The sequence below is a fragment of the Larus michahellis genome, chromosome 4 (genome assembly GCF_964199755.1).
Source record: "Larus michahellis chromosome 4, bLarMic1.1, whole genome shotgun sequence".
NCBI classification, from domain to species: domain Eukaryota; kingdom Metazoa; phylum Chordata; class Aves; order Charadriiformes; family Laridae; genus Larus; species Larus michahellis.
The window spans coordinates 14,654,092-14,678,844 of record NC_133899.1 but is presented as its reverse complement, the minus strand read 5'-3'; the positions used below and the strand labels follow the sequence as shown (position 1 = coordinate 14,678,844).

Here is a 24,753-nt window from a genome sequence, read left to right as displayed (position 1 = left end):
CTCAAAGGTCTGCAAAGAAAAACTGCATAAATATAAATAACATTATGAGAGCACCCTGTGAGATTGAGGAAAAATCTATCAGAAACCACATATCCTGTGTCTTATTCTCTCCAGTTCTGCAGGTATCAAGGAGAAGGGTCAAAGGTACTTAAGAAAAATGTCAGAGACATTGTACTATTCCCAACTCCTTTCTCCTTGGATACGGAAATCTGAACTAACAATGCTCCTGCGAATGGTCTAGCGTGACGCACTATCTTAGTAAACTGCATAATCTCAGTCAAGGATCATATTTCCCTGTACACCCTGAAGAAGACCTCATATTAAATGAGACCCTTAGCTACCAGTGCAATCTACCTATTGCTAGTAATTTTTTTAACTGCCATTGCTGTATTTAGTTTACATATTATAATTCATTCTGTTATAAGCATTCTGTATTCCAACAAATTATTGTAAATAGATATTCAATCTAAGGACCATGTACTTCAGTATAGTCTGGAATCAGGGCCCAAAATAGTAAAAGCTAACAAATATTTTGGATTATATTTACATAGGAATGAAGAAGACATAAGCCATAAAATAATGCTGCTGTATTGGCAGCCACTGTGACTATTTGATGTAGAAAGAACATCAAAAAATCTAAACTGACTTGGGTAAAAAAAAATATTCCCTCTCTTCCCCTCCCAGGGATTACTGGACATATTTAATGCTCAAAAACTGTGATCTCTTTAGCATATACTACATCACTAAATTAAACATAAGATTTTCATAGCTAGCTATTAACAAGTGGCATATAAGAGGGTTTTCAACCAAAATAAATTATTTTCTTCTTTTATAGGATATACATTATATCAGTGTTTTACTTTTGCAAAATCAAAATTGCATGCTTGCAGGAGAAATTTATTTGATCACTTTTTTTTTCCTTAAGGTGGGCAAAACATAGGAGTGAATCGCATTCCTCCTACCCAGTGTGACAACTGGGTACGAACAAGTAATGGAGGACATTTTGCTTCACCAAACTACCCTAACATGTACCCACCAAATCAAGAGTGCATCTATATCTTAGAAGGTACACGCAGTATTTCTCTTTTGTGGTGTTGCAATCTTACTGTTAAATGGATAACCTTGAACTGTTAAAACTCTCTAATTTTACTATATTGTCAAGTATTGTATAGCCATACTAGTAATATAATCAATCCTGCAGTCATTTGATTGAACTATGAACAAAGAAGCTAACTTTGCTCTCTGAAGTAATAACAACAAATAAATAGAAAATGCAAACATTAAGGAATTAGCTATATGGAATAAGACATATCCTCACAGCCAGAAAAAGCAGCATCAGATCTACTGTAATCTATGAAGGCACAGAAGTATTAAGATAAAAATTGTAGCTTGTTATCTTAATATCACTTCCAGTATTGCTGATGATAAACTGCAAAAGATGATTGAAGACTACATACTGTCAATCTCAAAAGCAGAAAATCTTTATGCTGCCCTTTATTAATAAAAATTACACATCTGCCTGCCATAGCACTGTACTAAAACTATGGAGATTTGTTAGCGCTGCTGAGGTCACTATTAAAATTATGTGATGAGGACAAAAAAATTTCATTAACAGGAATAAAACCACATTCCAATGAGAATATCTTGGATAACGGCTGCAAGACTTGGGACACACTAATTATTTTTTCCTCAACCCACTGAAGTCAGCTAAAAACGTTAGTCAGCTTAATCATCAGATTCATATCAATTAATTGAAATATTTCAAGTAATATGTTTCAGTGAGTTTATATTTGTACAGTATAGTACTGGTTCGCAGACATCCTCATTTTTGCTTGTATGCATGCACATCTGAAGTTTCGCATCTTCCCTGCCAGTGAAGGCACCGGAGAGCAGCTTGAGAGTTCAGACGTACCAGATCCATTGCTGGATCTCCCTTGCCCAAGGCAGTTTCCATGGGGCATGGAATCAGTTTCCACGCCTCTGTCCTCACCGTCCTTATACAGAAATATTATGAGCAACTGAGTGAGACAAAGGCCCTCCACAATTTCTAGCTAAGATTCGGTCCTTCCTTCAGACCACTGCCATTATGTGCAAACAGCTATGAATATTTTTAACTCATGTATAAGGTAAGGCATAAGGTCTAAATAGAGTGTTTGAGACATATAAATCAATCAGTTTTGTAGAAGAAGCAGACGGCATGCAAATCTTTAATGCTGTCATTCCAGATAACCAGTTAGTATCTGCAAGTTCATGTAGCTCAATAGATGACGAGAACAAGAAACGCTAAAGCTATTCATACAATATAAAGTCAGGGTTCCAAACTACAGCTGTGAAAGTCCAGTCACAAAGTAGCCATAGCTGCATTTCATCAGGATTTAGCGGTCTGATCCAAATCCTGATGTTAGGCTGTCACGAGTTCAGACTTACCAACATCTCCAGTCACCTGCATATTAACAATACATACAAAGCATTTACACTTCTCTGAACATTCTAATAAAAGATGTCTCCTGCCAAAGGACCTGCAAATTTGGGCTTAATGTTTAGGAAATACACCAGTGAGTAGTTCTTCATATCTTTTTCTTTTACATTCTTCTCTGCATCCCTCAATGTTTTGTCCTTTTTTATGTACTTTGCTTTCACAGAACATTGGTTTTAATTTATATCTTAATGTTAAAACTTGTTTTAATACCTTCGTATATATGTTAATATGTTACACGTGCTGCATTAAATTTATGTAATTTCTGAACGTTCAACAATAAAGATCAGCAAGCAAAAGAATTCCATGAAAAAGTATCTTCTACACAATCATTTTTTAAATTATTACAGTGTATCTGACTTTTGTAGCAGACTGCCAGACTGTATTTTGAGAAGTTTCCAGACTCTCTTATATCTTGCTGTTTTGGAGGCCTGTCTCTTCATTATTTCATGTCTTCTTGTGTTTTTTATATAGATCTTCATTTACTCTTTTGCTCAATTGTTTATATCTAGCTGCTCCACGACAAAGAATTGAGTTGACCTTTGATGAACCTTATTACATAGAACCCTCATTTGAATGTCGGTTTGATCATCTGGAGGTTCGAGATGGACCTTTTGGTTTCTCCCCTCTCATTAATCGTTACTGTGGTCTGAAAAGTCCTGCGCTAATTAGATCAACGGGGAGATTTATGTGGATCAAGTTTACTTCTGATGAGGAGCTGGAAGGAAAGGGATTTCAAGCAAAGTACTCATTTATACCAGGTAAAGATGCCTAAAATTCTGACCGAGTTAATGACCATCTGCTCCCATTGAACTCTGTGGATGTGTTTATGCTGGCAGTCTAGAGCTGTATTTCCTAAGTGCTTATGAAGGCAAAGTGACGGTGCGCTAGTTACAGTCTCAGTGCTGCTAATCCTGCAGCACACTTGACTAAAAACACTTTGGAAAATTGACTGAAGGGAATCACAGGTCTATAGTTTGCTAATGAAGAAGTCTGTTGATCTTGTTCATGCTGAAGGCTTTAGCAACTGCCCTCATTGTTACTCTAACTTGTACCAGTTTTACCAGTGGTAGTAATGGAAAAAGCATTTATGTAGACAAATAGCTGGCATTTTCAACAGCCTGTCTTCTATGAATATAAGACACTATGACAAAAACACTTGAAGCAATAGCACTTCCAGACAGATGCAAGACATTTTAAATCTCCATTACAAAAAGCCAGAGGAAATATCTATACAGTCCAAGCATCAGCTCTCAGTATAACTAGATTCCTTCAAACCACAGGCTCAGACAACAGAATTTGTTCTTTGCTTAAAGTATGGTGTAGTTTACAGTGTATGAAGGAGAGGATAATATGCTGACAGTGCCTTTAGGCAGCCAGAAAGTACCTCTGCTCTGTGGGGCCACTTAAAACTGGCAGGGCATTCTTTTTACAAGAAAATGTGACCTGATGTCCTTGTGCAATGCTTGACTGCTGTACTTCACAGATACTATACGTGTAGTTATCAGCATTTTGTTGTCCTTTGGGACAAAAAACAGTATACAAATGTCAACTCTACTACTACTATAAATGTATACACAGGCATAATGTTTTAATGTCGTCTTTACCCCTAAAGCACACGAAAACACTATACATGATTATGTATTACTGCTTATAGAACTGTATAACTTGCTAGGGATTTAGACATGGAAAATCTTCAGATTATCATGGTGCCCAGACCACTGTGAATAACGTGCTAAAATGTTTTCATAGGAAAAGTACTTATGCATTTTGCTAAGTCCATTTCCAAAGCCATTTCATTATCGTCACTTTCAAAACTAACTTAGCCTAGTTCCAGACTGGAACTTTAAATATACATTTAAACTGTGTATTATTTTCACCATAGATGACAGCAACTGAAGGACCGATATTTTTCTTTCCTTTTCTTTCCTCTACATTTACATTGAGTGTGGTAAAACATTTTGGCATTGTGAAAATGGATGGGGACATGCACGTACACCCCCACTTCATAAAAAAAAATCCATTAACAAAGAAGGCTGAAAATCTCTTGCAGAATTTTGCATGTAGTGATCATAGCTTTCACTATAGGTAACTAAAACAGAGGAGGGCAAAGACGGCATTTTCTCAGCTGTACTGAGTCTTAAGCGCATGACTGAGTCATTTTGGGGGAAGTGATGAACTCCCTATACAGAAAAACATTTAGAGGACCAGAGAAAGAACCACGTTCTGGAACTTCATTTGGAAAAGAATTTTGTACAAAACGTTCATGCACTTTTGCATGAACTAGTGTTTTCCTTGCATAGACTAACATTTCACACACATATACACACTATGATTTGCATGATTTCGGTGGTCATTTTCTATGCCACAGATGCAAATGGGTGCATCGTGCAAGTTTCTATGCGGATTTGTGAGGAAACACAAGCCTGATCACTGAAATGTAAGCCTTGGACATCCCAGCCCATTACAGACTCATTTTTAGCCAAGCCCTAATCCCAGTAAAGTCAAGTACCATCAGTTAATCATTATGAAAAAGTATATTCTTAACTCACTAGTAGCATGCATATAGTATACTACTACAGTATATACTACAGAGATATGCACTACCTACACATCACATTTAGAAGAGAGAAGACAGAGGAGCAATCAAGGTGAAATTCTGCCTTCATAAACAATGTCTAGAACTGTGGTACCTGGCCTAATAGAAGAGGCATGGGTACCCAAGGAAAACGTATCTTAAGTATTGAACTGTCCTTCTTTATATTCTTAATTAATAGCAATTAGCTATTTCAAAGCGTTGATACATTCTACTAAACTTCCAATTGTTCAGAACTAGACAGGCAGCTATCTGCTAAAAATGCCCACAGAAAGACCCCCTGTACTCTTGTGGAGCTCCAGTGATTTCAGTGAAAACTGGCATAGTTAAATTCAGAATATAATGTAGGAACAAAATAGTGAATAGTAATTTTTGGTGTTATGCTGGAAATCTGAGCCGTCAGTATAGAATTACCTTATTCAGATAAGGTCAATCTTTGTGGAATAATATTATCATCTAAAAAAAAAAAAAATTGTCTCTGTACCCTCCAATCGATTCGGTAAACTTTCTAGCAATTTTTACTGTAACATAATAAAAAATGGACATAATCTTCAGATTATATGAAACCTTGAAGTGATTGTCGAGCATTGATAGCCCCTGTGATTCATGACTTCTTTCTATTACAGATCCTGACTTCACTTACCTAGGAGGTATTTTAAATCCCATCCCAGGTCTAGTATTACAGTAACAATTTCTTTATACATGAAATTTTAAATTAATATCATATTGCATTTGACAGCAAAATATATGTTCTCCCTAGACTGCCAATTTGAGCTCTCGGGAGCTGATGGAATAGTACGTTCCAGTCAAGTAGAACAAGAAGGAAAAACAAAACCAGGACAAGCAGTTGACTGCATATGGACAATTAAAGCTACTCCAAATGCTAAGGTTGGTTTCATTCATATCATTCAGCATATAATGGGTTTCCAAGTCATTAGTAACAGGTAACAGGCACTAACTGTGATTTGCATAATGTCTCACTTTCAGTGAAATGAATTATGTATCAGTGGCTCAAGAAATCCAGATAGAGGACTGTTTCTGAAATTAAACTTACACAGCCAGTCCACAGTGTTGTCTTCTAATATTTGAAACTTAAAATACAAAATAATGGTGAAAAGTGATTAAGCAACATTTTTCAAGGGCGTTTAACTTAGTCTCTGGTTTTATTGGAAGACCGCAGGCAAAAATGCTGTCTAACAGCTTTGATAAATTCCAGTAAATCTTGCTGCCATGATTTAAAATTTTGCCTCCACTGTTTCTGTTGGAGAATTTGGTTCTGTTCAAAGTCAACAGAACACATACCTGCTCCTCCCCAGTCTAATTCACAGTCCAGCACCTTACAACCCACTTTCATTAGCAGTCTGAGCTGTAATGAAAGTCTTTACCTGGAAACAGCTGAGGAATTATCACTCTTTCTCTTCTGACTTAGCTATAGGATCACACCCTCTTAAAGTGCCACAATAAAATTTGCTAGCGCTTTTCTGCCTAAGCTCTAAAGGCCCATATTAGCTGCTCGAGCCAAAAATCAGCATTAGTTTCCTAGGTACCTGGTATTTATGATTGTGCCTGCAGAACTAGAGACTGCTTACGAAAACATCACTATCTTATGCTCATTAAAAACAACTTGAGCTATCCTATTCATAATTCCAAAATACAATAGCTATAGCCTGTTTAAAAAAAAAAAAGACTGTTTTAAAAAAAAGCTATACATTTCAGAATCATATACGTAATTACTTGTGACTTGCACTGAAGAGTACGTATTTTTTTCTCCATATAGCATACACATCTATAATTTTGCTTCTGTATATGTATTAGAGCCCATACCACTGCTTGCACGTACATAAAAATTTAAAAATATTTTTAAGCAGTAGCTGCCAAGATGACAAACCTACTCTGTACCTTCTTACACATTCCTAATAGTTAACCAACCAGCCCACCAACTTCCAAATTAGTTCTAAAACAGCAACCTGAAAGATGGTGAGGACAAGACAAGAAAGAAACTAAAACTCCATTAATATATTTGAGCCTTTAAGGAAGTGACTCAACTCCCAAGAGCCCTATACCAGTCTAAGTAATAGTAGCAGTTCTTCCAGAAACAATAATAAAAGCATTTTCTCTCTGCATTGCCACTTGAGTGCACCAGGTCTTGTACTTAAGTATTTTAATAAATTATTGAATGTTTCCAGAAGGCAGAGTTATAGTCGGGTCAGTCCTGAGATTAGATCATCATCCTAAATTATTGAGTTAAAACATTACATAAAAATAATTCTTAGTATTCTGACAGTGGTTTCTCAAGCTTCAATTCTGGCAGAATTATGATGATAAAATCCATTAAATGTGACATGGTGCAGTCTCTTGAGAAAAATAAGCATACACGTTTTTAATTTCCACAATTTGATCTTGTAATAAAAGTAAATTTTTAAAACTGATACAACTGCAGTAATGAAAGGATTTTTAAAATCTGCATAACAGATATTTAACAAATTACCTCCAGATTTCAGAAAATTACTAGAATAATCAATATAATCTAAGAGCGAGGACCTTTTATATTTACTTGCCTAACATACTAACCAGAAGGAGCTTTGCGGAGCTGAGCTCTTTTGATGGAATTATTCCTTTGTTTTCATATACAGAATAGCTCTACTAAAAGTGTGCTAATTTATTTTTGGCTTCCATTGTAATTTCACAGCAGACATATAAAGTCAATCATTAAATGAAAATACCATCTCTCAGACCAAATACTAGCACTTGGAGCTCACACCTCTTTGTGTCATAAGACAGTAATGGAAGACAGGTTCTCAACGTAGGTGAGAACTTCCAGCAGTAAATCTAAGAAAGACAGCAGCGGCAAAACAAACAAAAAAGTCTACTGAAAATCACAAAACAGTGGGATGCAGAATAAGATAATATAGCTCAGGTTGCACCTTTTCACAGAATGTGCAAGGGGAGACAGTGCTGGCAACCTGCCTTTGGAAAACACTGGAAAGGAAGAGCCAGGGTGTACACGTGTCACCTGTCTTTTACTGTGCTCTTTTACCATGTGTTCAGTAGACCCTGTTAAGTGTATGGGGGGGGTATCTTCCCCCTTCCTGCCCCCCCCCCCCAAGGTGGTTGGCTTTGTTTTAGTGAATTCTTTAAAAATCCATTTTTAAAAGGCTTTGGCTCTAGCTGAGGTTAAAAGTGAGATACGGAAAAAGGGCAGAAAAATAGGTAATAAGCACTAGTAAGTCCGGTTCTCATCTATTCTGTCTTCCCTGCTTCACGAACTAAACAAGAGTTTGAGATTCTTGTCATTAGGCAGATGCAAGAAAAAAACACACTATGCAAAAGGTCTTTAGCATCCATAGTATAAGCCAGAGAGGTAATTGTAAACTGTACTCAAAACACATAGTCTAGACCCATTGCTGCATATGCTCTACCACATACGCTGCCTTCTCTTGGATTAAAATTCTGCTTTGGGGGGAATTAAGATTGGCTTATGTTTATTAAACTCTTCCTAGATAGCCACCTTACTTTTCTCCTGTTTCCATTTTTATTCAAATTACTCCTGACTTCACGGTTTATGTCTTTGGTAACACTGCTCTAGTTCAGTAATTAGCTTTCATTCTGAAGCAACAAATTTTAATTTCCTTATTTTACTTTAGAGCTTTTCTGACTAGACTCCTTCCCTTATATTTTAAGATTGTTTTCGTGAATTAAAAAGAAAGAAAAGAGAACAGTCAAAATACCATTAAAATTCTTTCAGCACATTTGTGTTTCTTGTATCTTTTCTGGAATAATAGACTGTACGTTTAGCAAAGCTGCTTAAGGCTTTCTTCAGCAAGCGTGTTCCCTTTTAGTTTTTTTTCACAGGGGACCATAAATATATCAGAGTCAATTATTAAGTAAAGATTGTTTTGGGGGGGAAGGTGGGGGGGAGAAGTGAAACAGATGCCTCAGACAAATTTGAAATAATACTCCACATTGATATTTGATGAGAAAACCTAAGTTTAAAAGTGTTACGAATTGGGAGTTACACATCTGTGTAAGGGGACAAAACATCTCATTCAAGATTTGCTAAGAAAGAAAACTGTCTTCTCTGTAGTACTTTTCCTAGAGACATTAATTTCTCTTTCCTAACAGATTTATTTGCGATTTCTCGACTATCAAATGGAACATTCTAATGAATGCAAAAGAAACTTTGTGGCTGTCTATGATGGAAGTAGTTCTATTGAAAACCTGAAGGCAAAGTTTTGCAGCACAGTAGCAAACGATGTCATGCTGCAGACTGGAACCGGTGTGGTACGAATGTGGGCAGATGAAGGCAGTAGACTAAGCAGATTCAGAATGCTGTTCACTTCATTTGTGGATCGTAAGTAGATTTTAAAGAGCCTGTTCTCCTGGGATTAGGGTACTTTCAGGTATTTTAGGAAAAGCATCAGCGATATATTATGCAGCAGGAACACACAAAAAAAGTTGTTTCTGTTTCCTTCACGTACTAGCAGGTAAATTAAATACTTGCTTTATTACAATTATAAGCATGGTTCCTGAAGAAAGGCTTTCTGACATTCTTAAAAGGTTTATTTTTCATTTGAATTCAGTAATAATGCAGCCATAGGCTGTATCCTTCGCAGAGAGTTTTACAAATGAGCACAGACTTACTTAAAAAGACAGCAATGGGACTGAAGTGTGCTCTCCCACTAGCCCCTATCTTCCAGTTCCCTGCCAGACACCACAACAAGCTCTTTCTCAAGCCCACACTGGATGTTCAGAAGACTGGAAAACACATGTGACCCTGCAGAGTCTGGATCTTCTTCCTGTCCACAGCCCCACTTTCAATTTTGAATCTGGAACTACACACACTCCAGCTACACCGAAGCTGCTACCTCCTTCTCAGCCACACGTGACTGTAAAAGATCCCACACACAATCCCTTAGCAAAGCCCAGTCGTGTTGGACAACCGTGGATAAGCACTTAAATTCAAATTTATTTAAGAAAGCTATATTAAAAGCAGAGCTGTAAAGGCAATCTGGATTTCTGTGTTTGGATTCCACAGCCCGGGTTAGAGATAGTCTTTATTCTCAATGTAAATTAAGGTGTTTTCTTGAAAGCATATTTTTTGTGAGATTTTCTTCTAAGTGCTTTCTCTCTGAACTTAATGGAATTTTGTTGTCTCACATATTTGTGAAGGACATCGTCCACATTGCAGAATCTGAAAATAAGCACCATCTTCAGCACAACAGTGGACTAAGTTTAGAACTGCAGAGCAAATCTAAGATACATGGGAAAAGCTGAATAAAATACATCTGCCACTTCAGGAAATCAGACTATACTTGTGCCAGAGGTTTTCAAAATGTTCTGCTTGAAGAATAAATAGTACAGATTTGCTGCCAAAGAAATAACTTTTTTGACAGAACTGACATATCTGTAGCTAGTCCTGAAAGGGATCCTGGTCACCACATTGCAAAAAAGTTCAGGTTACAGATAACAAGTAGATTTTATATTCTCTTCCATAAAACAGTAGAGTTTAACACAGGAGAAAAGTCACTTTCTGCAAAACAGTCTTTCTAAACTAACAGAGACTTTGAAGAGAAATAGCTTACTGCGTACTTTGCATACATAGTGGTAAGAAACACTTGCGTGTTTCAAACTAGTCTATTCTTTAACCTACAATAGGCATTAATAACCTTTGGATATTGTGAATTTCAGTAAATACCAGTTTTAAGAACAACTTGCTTGCGAAATTTGTAACTGCTTTTCCAGTAGCTTTCATTTCAATACAACTATTAATATTAGTGATAGTGCAAGTTATTGCAGCTTTCAATCTAGAAAACGCTATGAACTTTGCCAGGGATATTATCCACTTCTAATACAAATATTGGAGTGTTTTGTTGTTTGGGATTTTTTTTGTTAAGTTTAGGTTTTGGAGATTTGGGAGGGAGGGGAGTGCGGAGGAGGGTGATTGCAAGAGGTTAAAACAGTAACTACTGTTAAAGCTAGATAACTTTCCAAACTTAAATTTTTAAAGCGACTCAAAAGTAATTGACAGAAGAAAATCTGCAAAGGTACGTGGCTGTTCTTATTTATCTTCTAACCTGAGATACTTTTGAATTACCTTTTCCAAGAAAGAGAGTATGTATCTGAAAAATGTTTAATTTTTTAATAAAATGGTGATAAGCAATTTTTCTAACTGAAAAAAAGTGAATCTCTCCTTATCTTATTTTGAGATCCTTAAGCTATTTTTCACTTCTACCTTACTAATGATTTGTAATTACATGAAGACAACCATGAAAACAATCAATATTTCCGAAGATATTTACATAAATGAAATAATTGTGCATGGCAGACATCTAACACACACCTAATGCTGCTTGCAGATTTGACTAAATAATTCAGTTGACAGCAATGTTAAAAAAAAAAAAATCAATGTATTTGATTTCTAGCTTGATTCAATACATGAGTAATGCTAGATATAAAGAACACTGTGAACACTGCACCAGTCTTAGGCAGCTGTTAAGAGAAGAGTCCAGCAATGTCCTTGAAGTCCTGTACTGGAACCCATCAATCATTGTGACTTTTAGACTTCGTACTCTCCAAATAACAAATAAAAGGAAAATTAAGTCAATTTGTCCCATCTTTATGATGGGACATACCAAAAAATGTTAAAGAGAACACACAAGAATGTAAAATGGAGACTGTGCTGGCAGAGGGGAAGCAGCAGCAGAATGCATCATCCAAAACTACAGAAACGTGAAAAAATTCCCCTGTTCAGGGAAATAAGAAAGAGAATGTGTCTTACATCATAATTCTTCCTCCGTGCCTGCAAAAGAACTACAGCTCCATACAGATGGATACTGAAACACCAGCAGATACACATGGATCCATGACAACCACTGTGGACACAGATTTCATAGATCCTCCTTTATTTCACAGTCAGAAATATTTTAGTAGATATTCAAGCCTTTTTAAGCTATTCTGTTTAAATGATGATCCTATTCATCCTTTATAAAAGCTTGTGCAGTCTTTCTTTCCAAATTCAGAAAGAAAAACTACTTAAGTCTTTTCTCCCCACATGTGCTAATAAGGCCCAGAGCCTTTTATTCGGTAGTCTGCATCATGAACATTTCCGTTTCAATTATTAGTCTTTCTCCCATTATATAGATATATAATGGTTAGAAACATTGATTACATCTTCCTGTTTCTATGAGTTGCTTTAGGTTGGCTAGGATAACCTGTTTTCATATTTAGATTGATACTCTTGCATAAGTTTTAGCCTGTCATTTAGTCCTTCAGGGAAAATGTGTGAATCCCTTTGGAATTTAATTGCAGCATAATTTTGGACAATGCTTACATCATGATATATCATGATTTCATATGATGCTTACAGAATAATGCTTACATTGTGCCTTAAACCATTGGTGATGTGAACTGGCGTAGCATCCACTCTAAATACATTGTAGGTGACAGTTTGTCACATCGACAATGCAACAACTGGGTTCCTTTATATTTTCCTTCCTAAACAGTAGCAGTTAGTAAAACAGTTAAAGACATAATTAAGTCTGAATGTAGAAAAATGTTTGATTTTATTCCTCCATTTACCACATAATTGCATGGTTGAACTTAAAGTCCCACTGAATCACGTCCCACTGAAAAACTGTTTAGCCCTTGAAACACAGTGGGCATAAAACATTCTTGAAAAAAGGCTGTTGATTTTGAAGCCTAATGAGGAAGTCTCTCTGGTCGGAGAGGATCAAGGAGAGCAGGTTTCCCAGAACCATATGCACTCAGTTGCTGAACATCTCCAAGGATGGAGATCCTGCAACCACTCAGGACAACCCATGCTGGTCATGTCAGATGCTCCGAGCCCTTGCCTTCATGCCATTTCCCTAGATCCCCCTATATTTCTCTTGTACCGATGGCCCCAACACTGAGCATAGCACTCCAGATGTGGTCTCACAAGTGCTGAGCAGAGAGGAAGAATCCCCTCCCTTGACCTATTGGCTTTTTTTTTTTTTTTTTTTTTTGCTACCAGGGTGCATTGCTACCTCACATTCCACTTTCTCTCCACCAGAACTTCCAAGTGTTTGTCTACAAAGATGCTTTACAGCTGGCTGGCCCTCAGTCTATGCACATCTGTGGAGTTATTCCTCAGCAACTGCAGGAATTACCATTTCCCTTTGCTGAACTTTTTGAGGTTCCTGTCAACCCATTTCTCCAGCTTGTCTCAAATAGCAGCACAACTGTCTGATCTATCAGCCACTCTTCCTGGTTTTGTATCATCTACAAACTTGCTGAGGGTGCAGTCTGTCCCAACATACAGGTCATTAATTAAGAGGTTAAACAGTGTTGGCTTTACTGTTGTCCCCTGGGGTACACCACTAATGACAGCTTCCAGCTGGACTGTGTGCCTCTGATCACAAACCTTTAAGCCTGGCAGTTCAGTCAGTTTTCAATTCACTTCACTGTCCTCCTATATAGTTTTTGCTTCATCAGTTTCTCTACAAGGATATTATGAGAGTTATTAGATATTATGAGTTTTGAAAGCCTTGCTAAAGTCAGGATATACAACATCCACCACTCTCTCCTCATCTAAGCTAGTAATTTCATCATAGAAGGCAATCAGGTTGGTCAAGCATGATTTCCTCATCATAAATTCATGCTGACTGCTCCCAATTACCTTCTTATCTCTAATATGTTTGGAAATGGCTTCCAGCATTATTTGTTCTCTCACCTTCCCAGACATCAAGGGAAGCTCTGTCTCATTCAGTAGAACGCCCGTATTTTCCTTGGCGTTCCTTTTGTTGCCGATACACTTGAAGCCCTTCTTGTTGCTTTTCATGTCCCTCACCCTGTCCAGGTAGGCTTTGGTTTTCCCAGCCCCATTCCTGCACATTCACTGTATTTGTATTCGTATTCCTACCAGGACATCTGACCCCGCTTGCACCCAACATGACATTTCATCCATAACTGATATAATGGGTATGATGTATACCTTCCTACTTCTAAAGAAGTATTCTTCAGACTAAATCTGCTTTCCAAACAATTAAATTCTCTACTCAGCTGAGCAAGGAAGATTCATGTGACAGTTATGACATTTTTAAACACTGAAATTGCACAGATAAATTCTTCTAAAATACACTCTAAATACATTCTGTATTACGTTAAGTTACTACAGCACTTGTGCTACAATTAAAGCACAAGCTTCCTATATGGAACTTCTTGCCAGGTTGACAAGGGTTAAGCTATAACAGGAAGGTGATACAAAGGCTTAAACCCAATGAGAATAGGTTACCAAAATTCAGTGGAGTAAGAAATGGGAAAAGAACGCATATTAGATTTAGGGAATGCAAATTCAGAATTAAAGGTTTGAATTTTCTTTTCTCTTAAGCATAACTCCTCTTTTTGTCACTGAGACTCTGAAACCTAACAGAAGGAATAAGCGAGAAACGCACTGTATTCAGGACAAGTCACCCTCCTCTGCTGTACCCTTTGGGTTTTGCATCATGTTTCAGAGAATCTAGACTGCTTGAGAATATTTTTTTTTCTATGAAACCAAATAGAAGAGTGTCTATCACACATCTTTGCTGTTTAATATGTAACTGACTCCACTAATAATAGACATTTCTGACATAAAAATACCACATTACTGAGACAGAGAAAGGGAATATCAATTTCTTCTCCAGTGTGCTGAATCCATAACGAATTCTCTATATATATTATACAACATCCTGAAAAGAATTATTACTATTTTGTAATATATTTTTCTAATGTCAGAGCTATAACAAACATTCATGGAAACAAAATCTTTAGGGCAACTTTCTAGTTAATTTATTTCTTCAAATTTCTAACTATATATAGACAGATAAAAAGCTAAACTGTACTCTGTCTTAATCCCTGCATTAGCTCTAATAGGAGGATCTAAGAGCTTTGATTCACAAGCAGGAATGACTTAGATGCCTCCAGTAACTGAAGTCCCTTGCAGTTACTGAAACAGTCCTCCACAAGCTCAAATCTGATTTGCCTTAAGATATTAATGGGCTCTAAAATGCAGATGTTCAGGAACTGTTTCACCACCAGCTATACCATCTACATAGCAGATGCACAGCAGATTGAATAAATATATAATTGATGGTAAGCATGTGATTTTTATGTTTTTAAGGACAAGTATTAAAGCCTTCCATTATTTGTGTTGTGTTACTGTATCTGCTACCCATTTTGAGCAAGAATTATTTTTTTTGTGGCATTGATAATACACCTGAAAGCAACCATATGAAGAGAGAGTAAATGATCCAATAACTAGTGATGTGCAGGAAAAGTAATTATTTTTTTTGAAACAGAGATAAAGAATGAGTATGCATGTTAAAAAAAAAAATCGCAGGAATTTACTAGTTTTATTGCAATGCATCAATTACTGAAAATTCCTAATGTTTTCTTTCCCTTCTCTCCGACAGCTCCCTGCTCAGGCAACACTTACTTCTGCCATAGCAACATGTGCATCAATAATTCTTTAGTCTGCAATGGCATTCAAAACTGTGCATACCCTTGGGATGAAAATCACTGCAGAGGTGAATACAGTGCAAAGTATAGCCTTTATGAGCTAGGCTGGTCAGTTTGCCTTTCAAGGAAGCCATGAAATGTCTGTTTCCTGAAAATATGCTGAAGACAGCTATTCTACTAATCTCAGGAAGGTGTTCCAATTTTTTTTATTTAAACTCAGCAGACATGAAAGCATCCTGAATATTGATCTTACCACTTTATAATTAAATTTCTTCCTCTTCAGCATATACTCTCTATTTTAAAAGGATGTTAGCTTAAGAGGAAATATAATTTAATATTTGCCAGGTTGCATCCTATCCATTTCTAAACTTCAAAAGAAGCAAGGATCATAGGGACAGGTAACGGCATTTATCAGAGAAGAAAGTATAGGGCTGGAAAAAGACAGACAAGCCTTCAAGTACAAAAAGCCTTTCTCAGGGCTGAAATAGAATCAACAACCTTCAGAGACATACAGTTTTAAAACACTTTTAAGTGTTTAAAAACAGTTTTATGTTGTTAATCATAGACTATCTCAGAGTAAACGCAGATGCTGTATATGGTGTGAGAAAGGGTGGGAAGAAGGAGGAACTGTTAGGAAGCAAGAAGTCATCACTTATGGAAAACAGACACATGTAAATCACTGCTTCTAGAACATGGGGCAGGGGAGTAGTGTTTAAACCATCACAACTACAGTAAAGACTTGTTTCAATATCAGATTTTCTAGGAAAAATTCTAATGATTTGAGGAAATTGTTATTCTGCCAAAGCACAAGTATATTCCCCTGTGCTTCAGCAATAACTGAATTTTCAGAGTTGGACCAAAACCAGCTTAAGGTCAACAATTTTTCTTGCTAAAAGAAAACAGTAAGACAATAAACTTGAGCTTGGGGTTTTTTTTTTTTGACAAACATAATGGCACAAATAGGTCTGAACGCAAAACTCCAGAAAGATTTAAACAGGTACTCCAAAGAGAAATTGACTCTGCAGGAAGGGTCAAAACCTTCTCTAAAGAAAATCTTGAAATAAAACTACTTTTCAACACACAAATCCAGCTTAAATTTTTCAGTAAATAAATATTAAAAGACCTTTTTGAAATTGCATTTTGGCCAAACAAAAAAAATTTCACATCACTAATAAATACTCTAATGCAAGATATATTATGGAGGCTTTCCATTTAACAAAAGTGATCCATAACTCCCCCAAGTCTTCAATGTAAAAGCAAGCTTCCTCTAAACAGTCCTTAGCTTCGATAATATTCAGTGTTCCCTCTTAAGTGCAATTGCTAGATCTCTTTCCCATCTCTACCAGTTGCTTTCTAGAATCTTGCCTAGAATCCACACTTCACTCATGTACTGCAGTATTTAAAAAATGAATGCCATTAAAACCATTTCAAACACTGTTTGAAAAAAGTGTCTTTCTCAGTATTTGTAAATTTGGTATCTGGTGCTGAATAACCTACCATGCTTGATGCTGAATACAATCTAAATTCTGCTTTAATACTTGCACAGCAGATAATTAAGAGGCAGCTGAAGACTGGATCCATGTTGGCAGCTAAGGTAGACTGAAGGGAGACTGATGCAACCAAATGAGCAATATCTATCCCTAAAAAGAAAGCTTCTCACCATCGTGCTCAATTCCCGAAGGCACCCAGAGTTCTCCTTTAGTCCATATCAATAGCTACCTAAATCTGAGCATATTGTGACCTACCCGATGCCTAAGCCCAGTGACACCAAAATTGATAGACAAGTCAGTTGTGTGCAATTTCTTTTAAGAGATGGGAGAAGACATCACGTTTTGCGCAACAACTTTTTGATTGGAATATCTTCCAAGAATTAAGAATCCTGGATGCAGATGAGAGAATTGCCATACCACTAAAATTCATACCTCCCACAAACTATGGTAACACTTAAAATCTAAGCTAGGTAGGACAATGGCAGATACCCTTCGCATTAAAGGTATAAATGTAACTCAGAGTAAGCAGCCTAAACTCTGAAGTGGAACTGTATTTCAAACATAACTTATTAGCCAATTCCTTGGAACTCTGTTTAGCATATGGATTGTTTCAGATAGTCAATATGGTATGTAACTCTTCATGCACTGTGTGTGGAGTACTTAGGTGCCAGGAGACAGGTATCTGCAAATATGCAACATTTAGGCTGCTACATTTTCTTCTATATAATATTAAATGCTTTCCTCCTCCCCTAGCAGATGTTGCAGAGCCTCAGTGTAAAATTCCTGTAGTCCCCTAGGACAAGTACGTTTACAGAACAGAAACACAAATGGAAAATTTTAATCTTCAAATAAGAATTTTTAAGTATGGAAAACCATCTTGTTCTGATGCTGCCATCTTGTGTGTTTTCATATGAAGTACTAGCCAAAAGTGCCATATGATTTAGGTTGGTTAGTTCCCTCCTGCTCCGCTCCCTCCTCCCCCGCCTTTTTTTTTTTTGCAACTGACTTGATAACTGCACTGTTAAAACTGGAATATATTTATGCTAAAGCTCCTTGTGTTGAAATAGGTATAACAGACTCGTACAATAGACATAGTTATTAAATTTCCAAGAGATGTGAAAACAAATGGTACAGTCAATCTTACATCATCACTATGATACTTCACCTTTAAAGAACTAGAAAATTTTAAATCTAGGTTTCCTTCTACTGGCAATGGGAATGTTAACCAGCAGGAGCAAACCATGGTAAGAGAAGCATCATCTGTAGCTGTATAAACTCCTATTTAACTCATGGATTTTTGAATATGAACTGGTCAGTATAGGTTCAGGATTGAAGCCACGTTCCAGCTGAGACAACATGCCCTGGCCACAGAGTTCCACCTGCCACTGAATTATATGGTAGCCACTAATGCAGACAGGGAATTAGACTTGCTGAATAAATGCACAGATCCCATATGGTAAATCCCACTGACAGACAGGTCTAGTCTTCAGGGCCATTAAGTCACTTCATTAATACTGCATTTATATGGCAATCACAATACAGCTTGCTTTGTTTTAATAGATGATCAAAAGTGTGGAAAATAATGAAAGCCTTATCATAATCTTTATTTTGTCTTTGCAGAAAAGAAAAGAGCTGGACTGTTTGAACAAATCACCAAAACTCATGGAACAATCATTGGCATCACGTCAGGGATAGTTTTAGTTCTTCTCATCATTTCAATTCTAGTACAAGTAAAGCAACCTCGCAAAAAGGTTATGGCTTGCAAGACCGCTTTCAATAAAACTGGTTTCCAGGAAGTATTTGATCCTCCACATTATGAACTGTTTTCGCTAAGGGACAAAGAAATTTCTGCAGATTTGGCAGATCTATCAGAAGAACTTGAAAACTATCAGAAAATGAGACGCCCTTCAACAGCTTCCAGATGCATTCATGACCACCACTGTGGCTCCCAGGCCTCTAATATAAAACAAAGCAGGACAAACCTCAGCTCCATGGAGCTTCCCTTTCGCAATGATTTTGTGCAGCCTCAGCCAATGAAAACATTTAATAGCACATTCAAGAAAAGCAGTTACACTTTCAAACAAGCGCATGACTGCCCTGAGCAAGTCATAGAAGACAGGGTGATGGAGGAGATTCCATGTGAAATCTATGTTAGAGGAAGAGAAGATACAGCACAAGGTTCATTATCTATTGACTTTTAATTTCCTAGTGAAGGTCGTATCGGTGTATATACAAAATGCTCATGTATAATGACAGTGTATATATTAAAAGTGTACTATATGCAGCGTGTGAGATGCACACACTTTTAGCTTATTATACTTCATTTTAAAAAAAAAAAAGCCTTGGTAACTAATTCTGCTGAAAAGTGGTGGATTTCCTCCCATCTTCCCAAGCTACCTATCTAGACAAGTAAGACAGAGACTTTGCATGGAAATTACTAGCTAAGGATATTGGAATTAAAAAACAAAAACCAACCAAATGCTAATCATTGAACACTGAAGACAATGACTACTATTCTCTTCCTCATACCATTTTCTCTTTAGACATCTGCTTTTCAAGACAATTTTAATACCTCCGTTACATAAATAAAAGTAGTTCAGTGCACCACGTGTATGTCAACATAGGTGTCTTATTGTATTTGTCAAATTGAAAGTAGAGTTAGTGTTAAGTGACAGTTAAGAATTATGTTACAGCCATCTGTTTCATCTTGCCTACCATTTATATTGCCTTTAATTATCAGTTCCTCACTCTATGCTTTGTGAGAAATAAGTGTAAAGGATTACTGCCTTTTAAAAATATTGAGTTATATTAATTTTACGTTTGAAAATATATAATCTTTGCAGTTTTTGGTTAAAACACAAGTACGTACTCATGATATTCTAGATGTAGACTTTTACAACAGTTTTCTTTCAGAAAGTTTTAGGATTTTAAAATATTCTGCTATATATTATAGATCCATATGGCTCACTGATTTCACAGCTCTGTAGTTACAAAACAATTTTGTTCCTGCGTTTTCCAAGTATTTACATAAATAGACTGTACTGTACATTTGTCTCTTAAAATAGCTTTTCACTCCTTATTGCAGCCAATCTTCCCTACTGAAATCAGTGATGATACTTTTAGCTCATGTCCTACTTGCCTGAAGAGAACTGCTCTGAGCCTGTGATAACCAGGTATAAGATGATACTGGAAAAAAAAGAGAAATCACAAAGCAACTCTTATTATCTCTTATGGAACCATTCTTGTGCCCCTTGTTTCCACTTGCAAAATTGCACACTTCATACCTTTTTTAATGGTGGTTTAGACCTAATTTTAAATTTTTTACAATATAGAAATTTTTTTAAAATATAATAATTCTCATTGTGGTTTTTAAACTTTTTATATAGTTTGATACTGTACAGACTATTTATTAAATCAAAATCTAGCACCTGTACAGCAGGCTTGTTTCAGTGTCCATATTAGCAGCTCTGAATAACATGCAGTGGCTGCTGCGTACATCACAATTTGCGAAGAATACTTAATATGACTTCCATATTAGCCTACATTTTATTCCCTGGTTTGTTTGGGTTTATTTATTTGTTACAGGAAACCTTTCACTAAAGGTGACCCACCAGCTTGCACTGGGCGTATCCTTTATTTACAAACATATGTAAAACCATAATGTTTCTTGTGCTGACTGTAGTACACACAAAATGTAATACATGAACTTAGCAACTGAAAAATCTTTTCTTTAAAACAAAAGATGAAAAACAGCTGTTATCACAGATTCTCAGTAGAATGACAAATAAAAAAATTCTAAGCATTTCTTAGAATGTAAGAAGTTTAAAGAAAAAAAAAGGGGGGGGGAATTGAGTATCTTCAACACTTCCCAATTTCAAAGTTAACCCTGGCTGATGTCTAGAAGGAACTTAATCAGAAGCTCATAGATCAGACCCCTAAGGCTGTATCCTGGTGTCAGTTTTTGTGCTGGTCCCAGAATGTATTTCAATTGGAAAGTATGAAAATGGGCATTATTTTTAGATGCACTTAATGCAGAAGATAAGTATTAAAAAAATGTAGTTAGTTTTGACTTGAAAATTTTTGAATATTTAATTAAAACATTACTTGACAGATTTTGTTTACCTCTCATTGATTTCAGTAATAAATATCTCACTATGACCTGTACGATACAGAATGTTATTTGTTACAGTCTATTAGTTCCAGATTCTTTCAATAAGTAATATATAGTTTTACACAGGTCATTTTTGTCTATATAACTCTTGTAAGTACTAGGTTTGCATGATTAAGTTTTCTTTTTAAGGTATATTTGTCCATGTGATAAAAAATTATGTGATCCCTATTCTTTCATAAGTTGTCTTTGAACAGTAAACCTGTAATAATAAAACAAATGGCAAGCCTGGAAAGCCCAAGTCTGTGGAGAAAACAGAAAAAGCTCTATTGAAGAAGTTCCCAAATGGCCTGAATAGTATTTCAGTCTCAGTTGTAACTTTTTGATTACATGGTCAGAACACAGCTGCTTTTTGGCAACCCCAGACCACATAGGTGAGCTCCCATAATGGGTCATTTCTTTTGTGCATAAATTTTTCCAATATCCCCAATCCCAACTCTATGAGCTTTGCTTTCCCCTCTTCCTTGCTTTCTAATCTGTTTGTTTTGGGGTTTTTTTTTTTGGTCTTTAGCATAAATAAGAAATAAAATCAGAATACTCCTGCTTAGTTAGGACCTGCTCCTGATTCCTAATACAGAGCAAAAACCTTCCCGGAGGGAGCTTTTTAGTATTTCTGTAATAGCAGACCCAGCCCTTACTGTGACAATAGCAGTACGCTAGAACAGATCTGAGCGAGAAACCCATAGGAATAATCATTTCTATAGGCTTCTATAAACAGTAATGGCAGGAAAATGAAATATCAGTGCTTATTTTATTACAAGCAAGGTGAAATTAACATTGAACCTAAAAATCTGAAACGAAAACTTGGGTGTGGTGTGTTTAAAAATAATATGTCTCTACATCACATTGCAGTGATGGGTTTACTTAGCTGTGCTTTAAGAAATAAGTGGTAACTATTAGAGCCATAATTCCACTTCTGGTATAATCAGATTCTCTTCACGACAGAGAAACTGGGTGGATCATTTGGTATCCCTCAGAGTGCAGAAAGCTGATATCTTTAGCAAAAGAATACTATTGGTTTTGCAGGCTCAATCCAGTTGGAGCTAATGTTGTGGTCTTTTGCATTAGCAAAAACTATCACCTTTTGTATTATTGCAATATCTAAGTACCATTAGTGTATTTCCATTGTCTCAATCTTAAATACATACATTTCTAGGAGCATCCTGATTTTGCACTTGATTGTACCCATAACTCTGATACCCTCTGTTAACACTAAATACACATAAGTGAAGATACGTTCCCTAGACACACCTTCACCAGGAAGCATTAACTACTTCTGGGCATTTTAAATTCATTTTTACCTTTTATCATAGTAGCTTAGACATCAAACTATCTAACATGAAGGATTTGTGAATAAAAGTTGTAGAAGTAAACCTACAGTACAGCCAACACAAAAATAAAAGTGACTGAGAACGATTATTGAAAGTTCTATAGGGAGACATCTGCATTTACAGATAATGATGACAGTAGTAAGGGAAACTCAGACTTAACACTATTACTGACTCTGAAATGTTTCAGTGACCACAGAAATACTGATTTGTACTTAAAATGCATGAGATTCTCTTGTCTGCTATAGACAACATAACCTTCATTGTGCATACAAATTATAATGGCATTTTATAACAATTACAGTCTATTTTTACTAAATCAATACAAATAGAGGTTATGAAAAGAGCTGTCATTGACTTACAGGAAAAGGTGCTTGTCATGTGAACACTTCACAGAATTTAAGTCATTAAAATACACTTTATTTCGTTTTTTTACTTGGTACAGAGAATTGTGTGCCTTAGCAGCAAATCTCCTGCTAAATGAGGAAAAAAGGCTTGCCCTATTTTGAAATCAATTTAGTCCTTATATAAGAAGGTTCTTATATCCATGATCATAACATTTAAGTTTCCAAACTATTTAAGTATAATCCTTTATCTAAAAGGCTACCAAAAGTAATAAAAAGATCTTGGCACCTATACCTGAGAAGCCAACAGTAAATCATTGCTTGAAATGGAACAACTTAATTCATATGGATACTGAAAAATATCTCCAGTTTGATCTTCCTGTATCGTCAGTTCTATATATCTCTTCAGAGTAAAACTCAGTCAAATCCATTTACTTTTACATGTCCTGATTTCAAAGGTTACATATAAGCCCTGTGATTGCTCAGAAGGTCTATAGACTGTTCACCAAAACAAGATTCCTAATCTATATTAGCCTGAAAGATAAGCTGATTTTACATTATTTGAGATCACACTGTTACAACTGAATGTAATTATAATAGGAAAAAGGCTTTTAAAATCAAAACCCTTTCTTTGAGTTGATTCATGCTTTGAAAATGAGTATTTATAGCACCTGTCTCAGTCTAACAATATAAAAGATACCATCTTTAAGTCGTCTGTTCCTGTGGTTTCCAATAACCATCTCTGTATAGGGTAAATCCCCCCTATAAATACGCAAATAAATCACATGTCAGTATGCTCTAGTATGAGGTTCTGTGTCACTATGCAACTGCAAGTATATTTTCATATTCAAATTCCTTCACTACACTTTACAGAATCAGCTTAACAAAAATCTGTTTTCCATCTGCTTCATAGATCAACACCAACAACAGTCATTTGTGAATTGTAAACCTGTTCCCTCTTACATAGCTATAGAAGATAATCTACCATATACCAGATAAAACAGCTTAGTTTTTATAAGTCTGTTCATACAGAGCCAGGCTCAGAGAGAAACAAAGTCAGAACTTCATGGATTTGTATGTCTTTCCATTACAATCACATAATTTATCGTAATAGTTTTATACTGGAGAAACCCATAAAATTTATGTCAAATTCTGTTCAAGAAAAAATAAATTATTATAATAAACCAAATAATACGTACCTAAGACCTACACACGTCAAAATTCAAAATAATTTGCTGGTTTGGAATCTGAATCATGCCTTCTGAAGGGTAAGAGCTGTCAATGCTGCCAGTGTACTTAAGGATACATCATCATACCGTCTTCCCCGAACAACAACAACTTCTCCCAAACACAGATTTCCTAGACATCTTTACAGATTTTATCTTATTTCATTATTTTATTAATCTACATATAGACCTATAAGCATATTATTTACGCATTATAATTAGCCTCAAAGTACATTATCACCTACAGAAAAAGTTGCTCCTGTCTTCCCTTCAGATATATTTAGAAGCAAGAATTATATTGTAGAAGTATTTATTAAACCACAGCATTTCAGAGTTTAAGCATGATGTTAATTTCTGAGTTTATACTGCAGCTTTTTTTTCTACCTGAAAAGTAAGATACTACAAGGAAAACTCAAAGCTCACAGGATTATCTCCTGAACCTCAAAAAAATATGGCTAAACTGGAACAGAGTACATCAATGTTCTAATACTCAAGGTTTAGTATTTTATAGGGAAATAGCATAAGAATTAAAAGGGCATGTGTATATGTGAGAGGGTTTAGTTTGCCCCTGGTACCATACTCCGTTTGCTCATAACACTTGTCTTTAATAACTACTACATTTGCCTGTGAATAACACGGGAATCCAGAG

General features: G+C 36.1%; 1 protein-coding gene across 1 annotated transcript in view; it reads left to right on the top strand.

Annotated features, from left to right (window-relative positions):
- NETO2 (neuropilin and tolloid like 2) overlaps window positions 1-20,222 on the top strand; it is a 34,330-nt gene extending 14,108 nt beyond the window's left edge. The window contains exons 3-9 of the mRNA XM_074583054.1: window positions 926-1,066; window positions 2,989-3,237; window positions 5,699-5,743; window positions 5,833-5,960; window positions 9,195-9,423; window positions 15,503-15,616; window positions 18,659-20,222. Of these exons, the coding sequence (XP_074439155.1) occupies window positions 926-1,066; window positions 2,989-3,237; window positions 5,699-5,743; window positions 5,833-5,960; window positions 9,195-9,423; window positions 15,503-15,616; window positions 18,659-19,239 (1,487 nt within the window). The 3' untranslated portion in view covers window positions 19,240-20,222. The remainder of the gene's footprint in view (window positions 1-925; window positions 1,067-2,988; window positions 3,238-5,698; window positions 5,744-5,832; window positions 5,961-9,194; window positions 9,424-15,502; window positions 15,617-18,658) is intronic.
- Window positions 20,223-24,753: the final 4,531 nt, after the last annotated feature.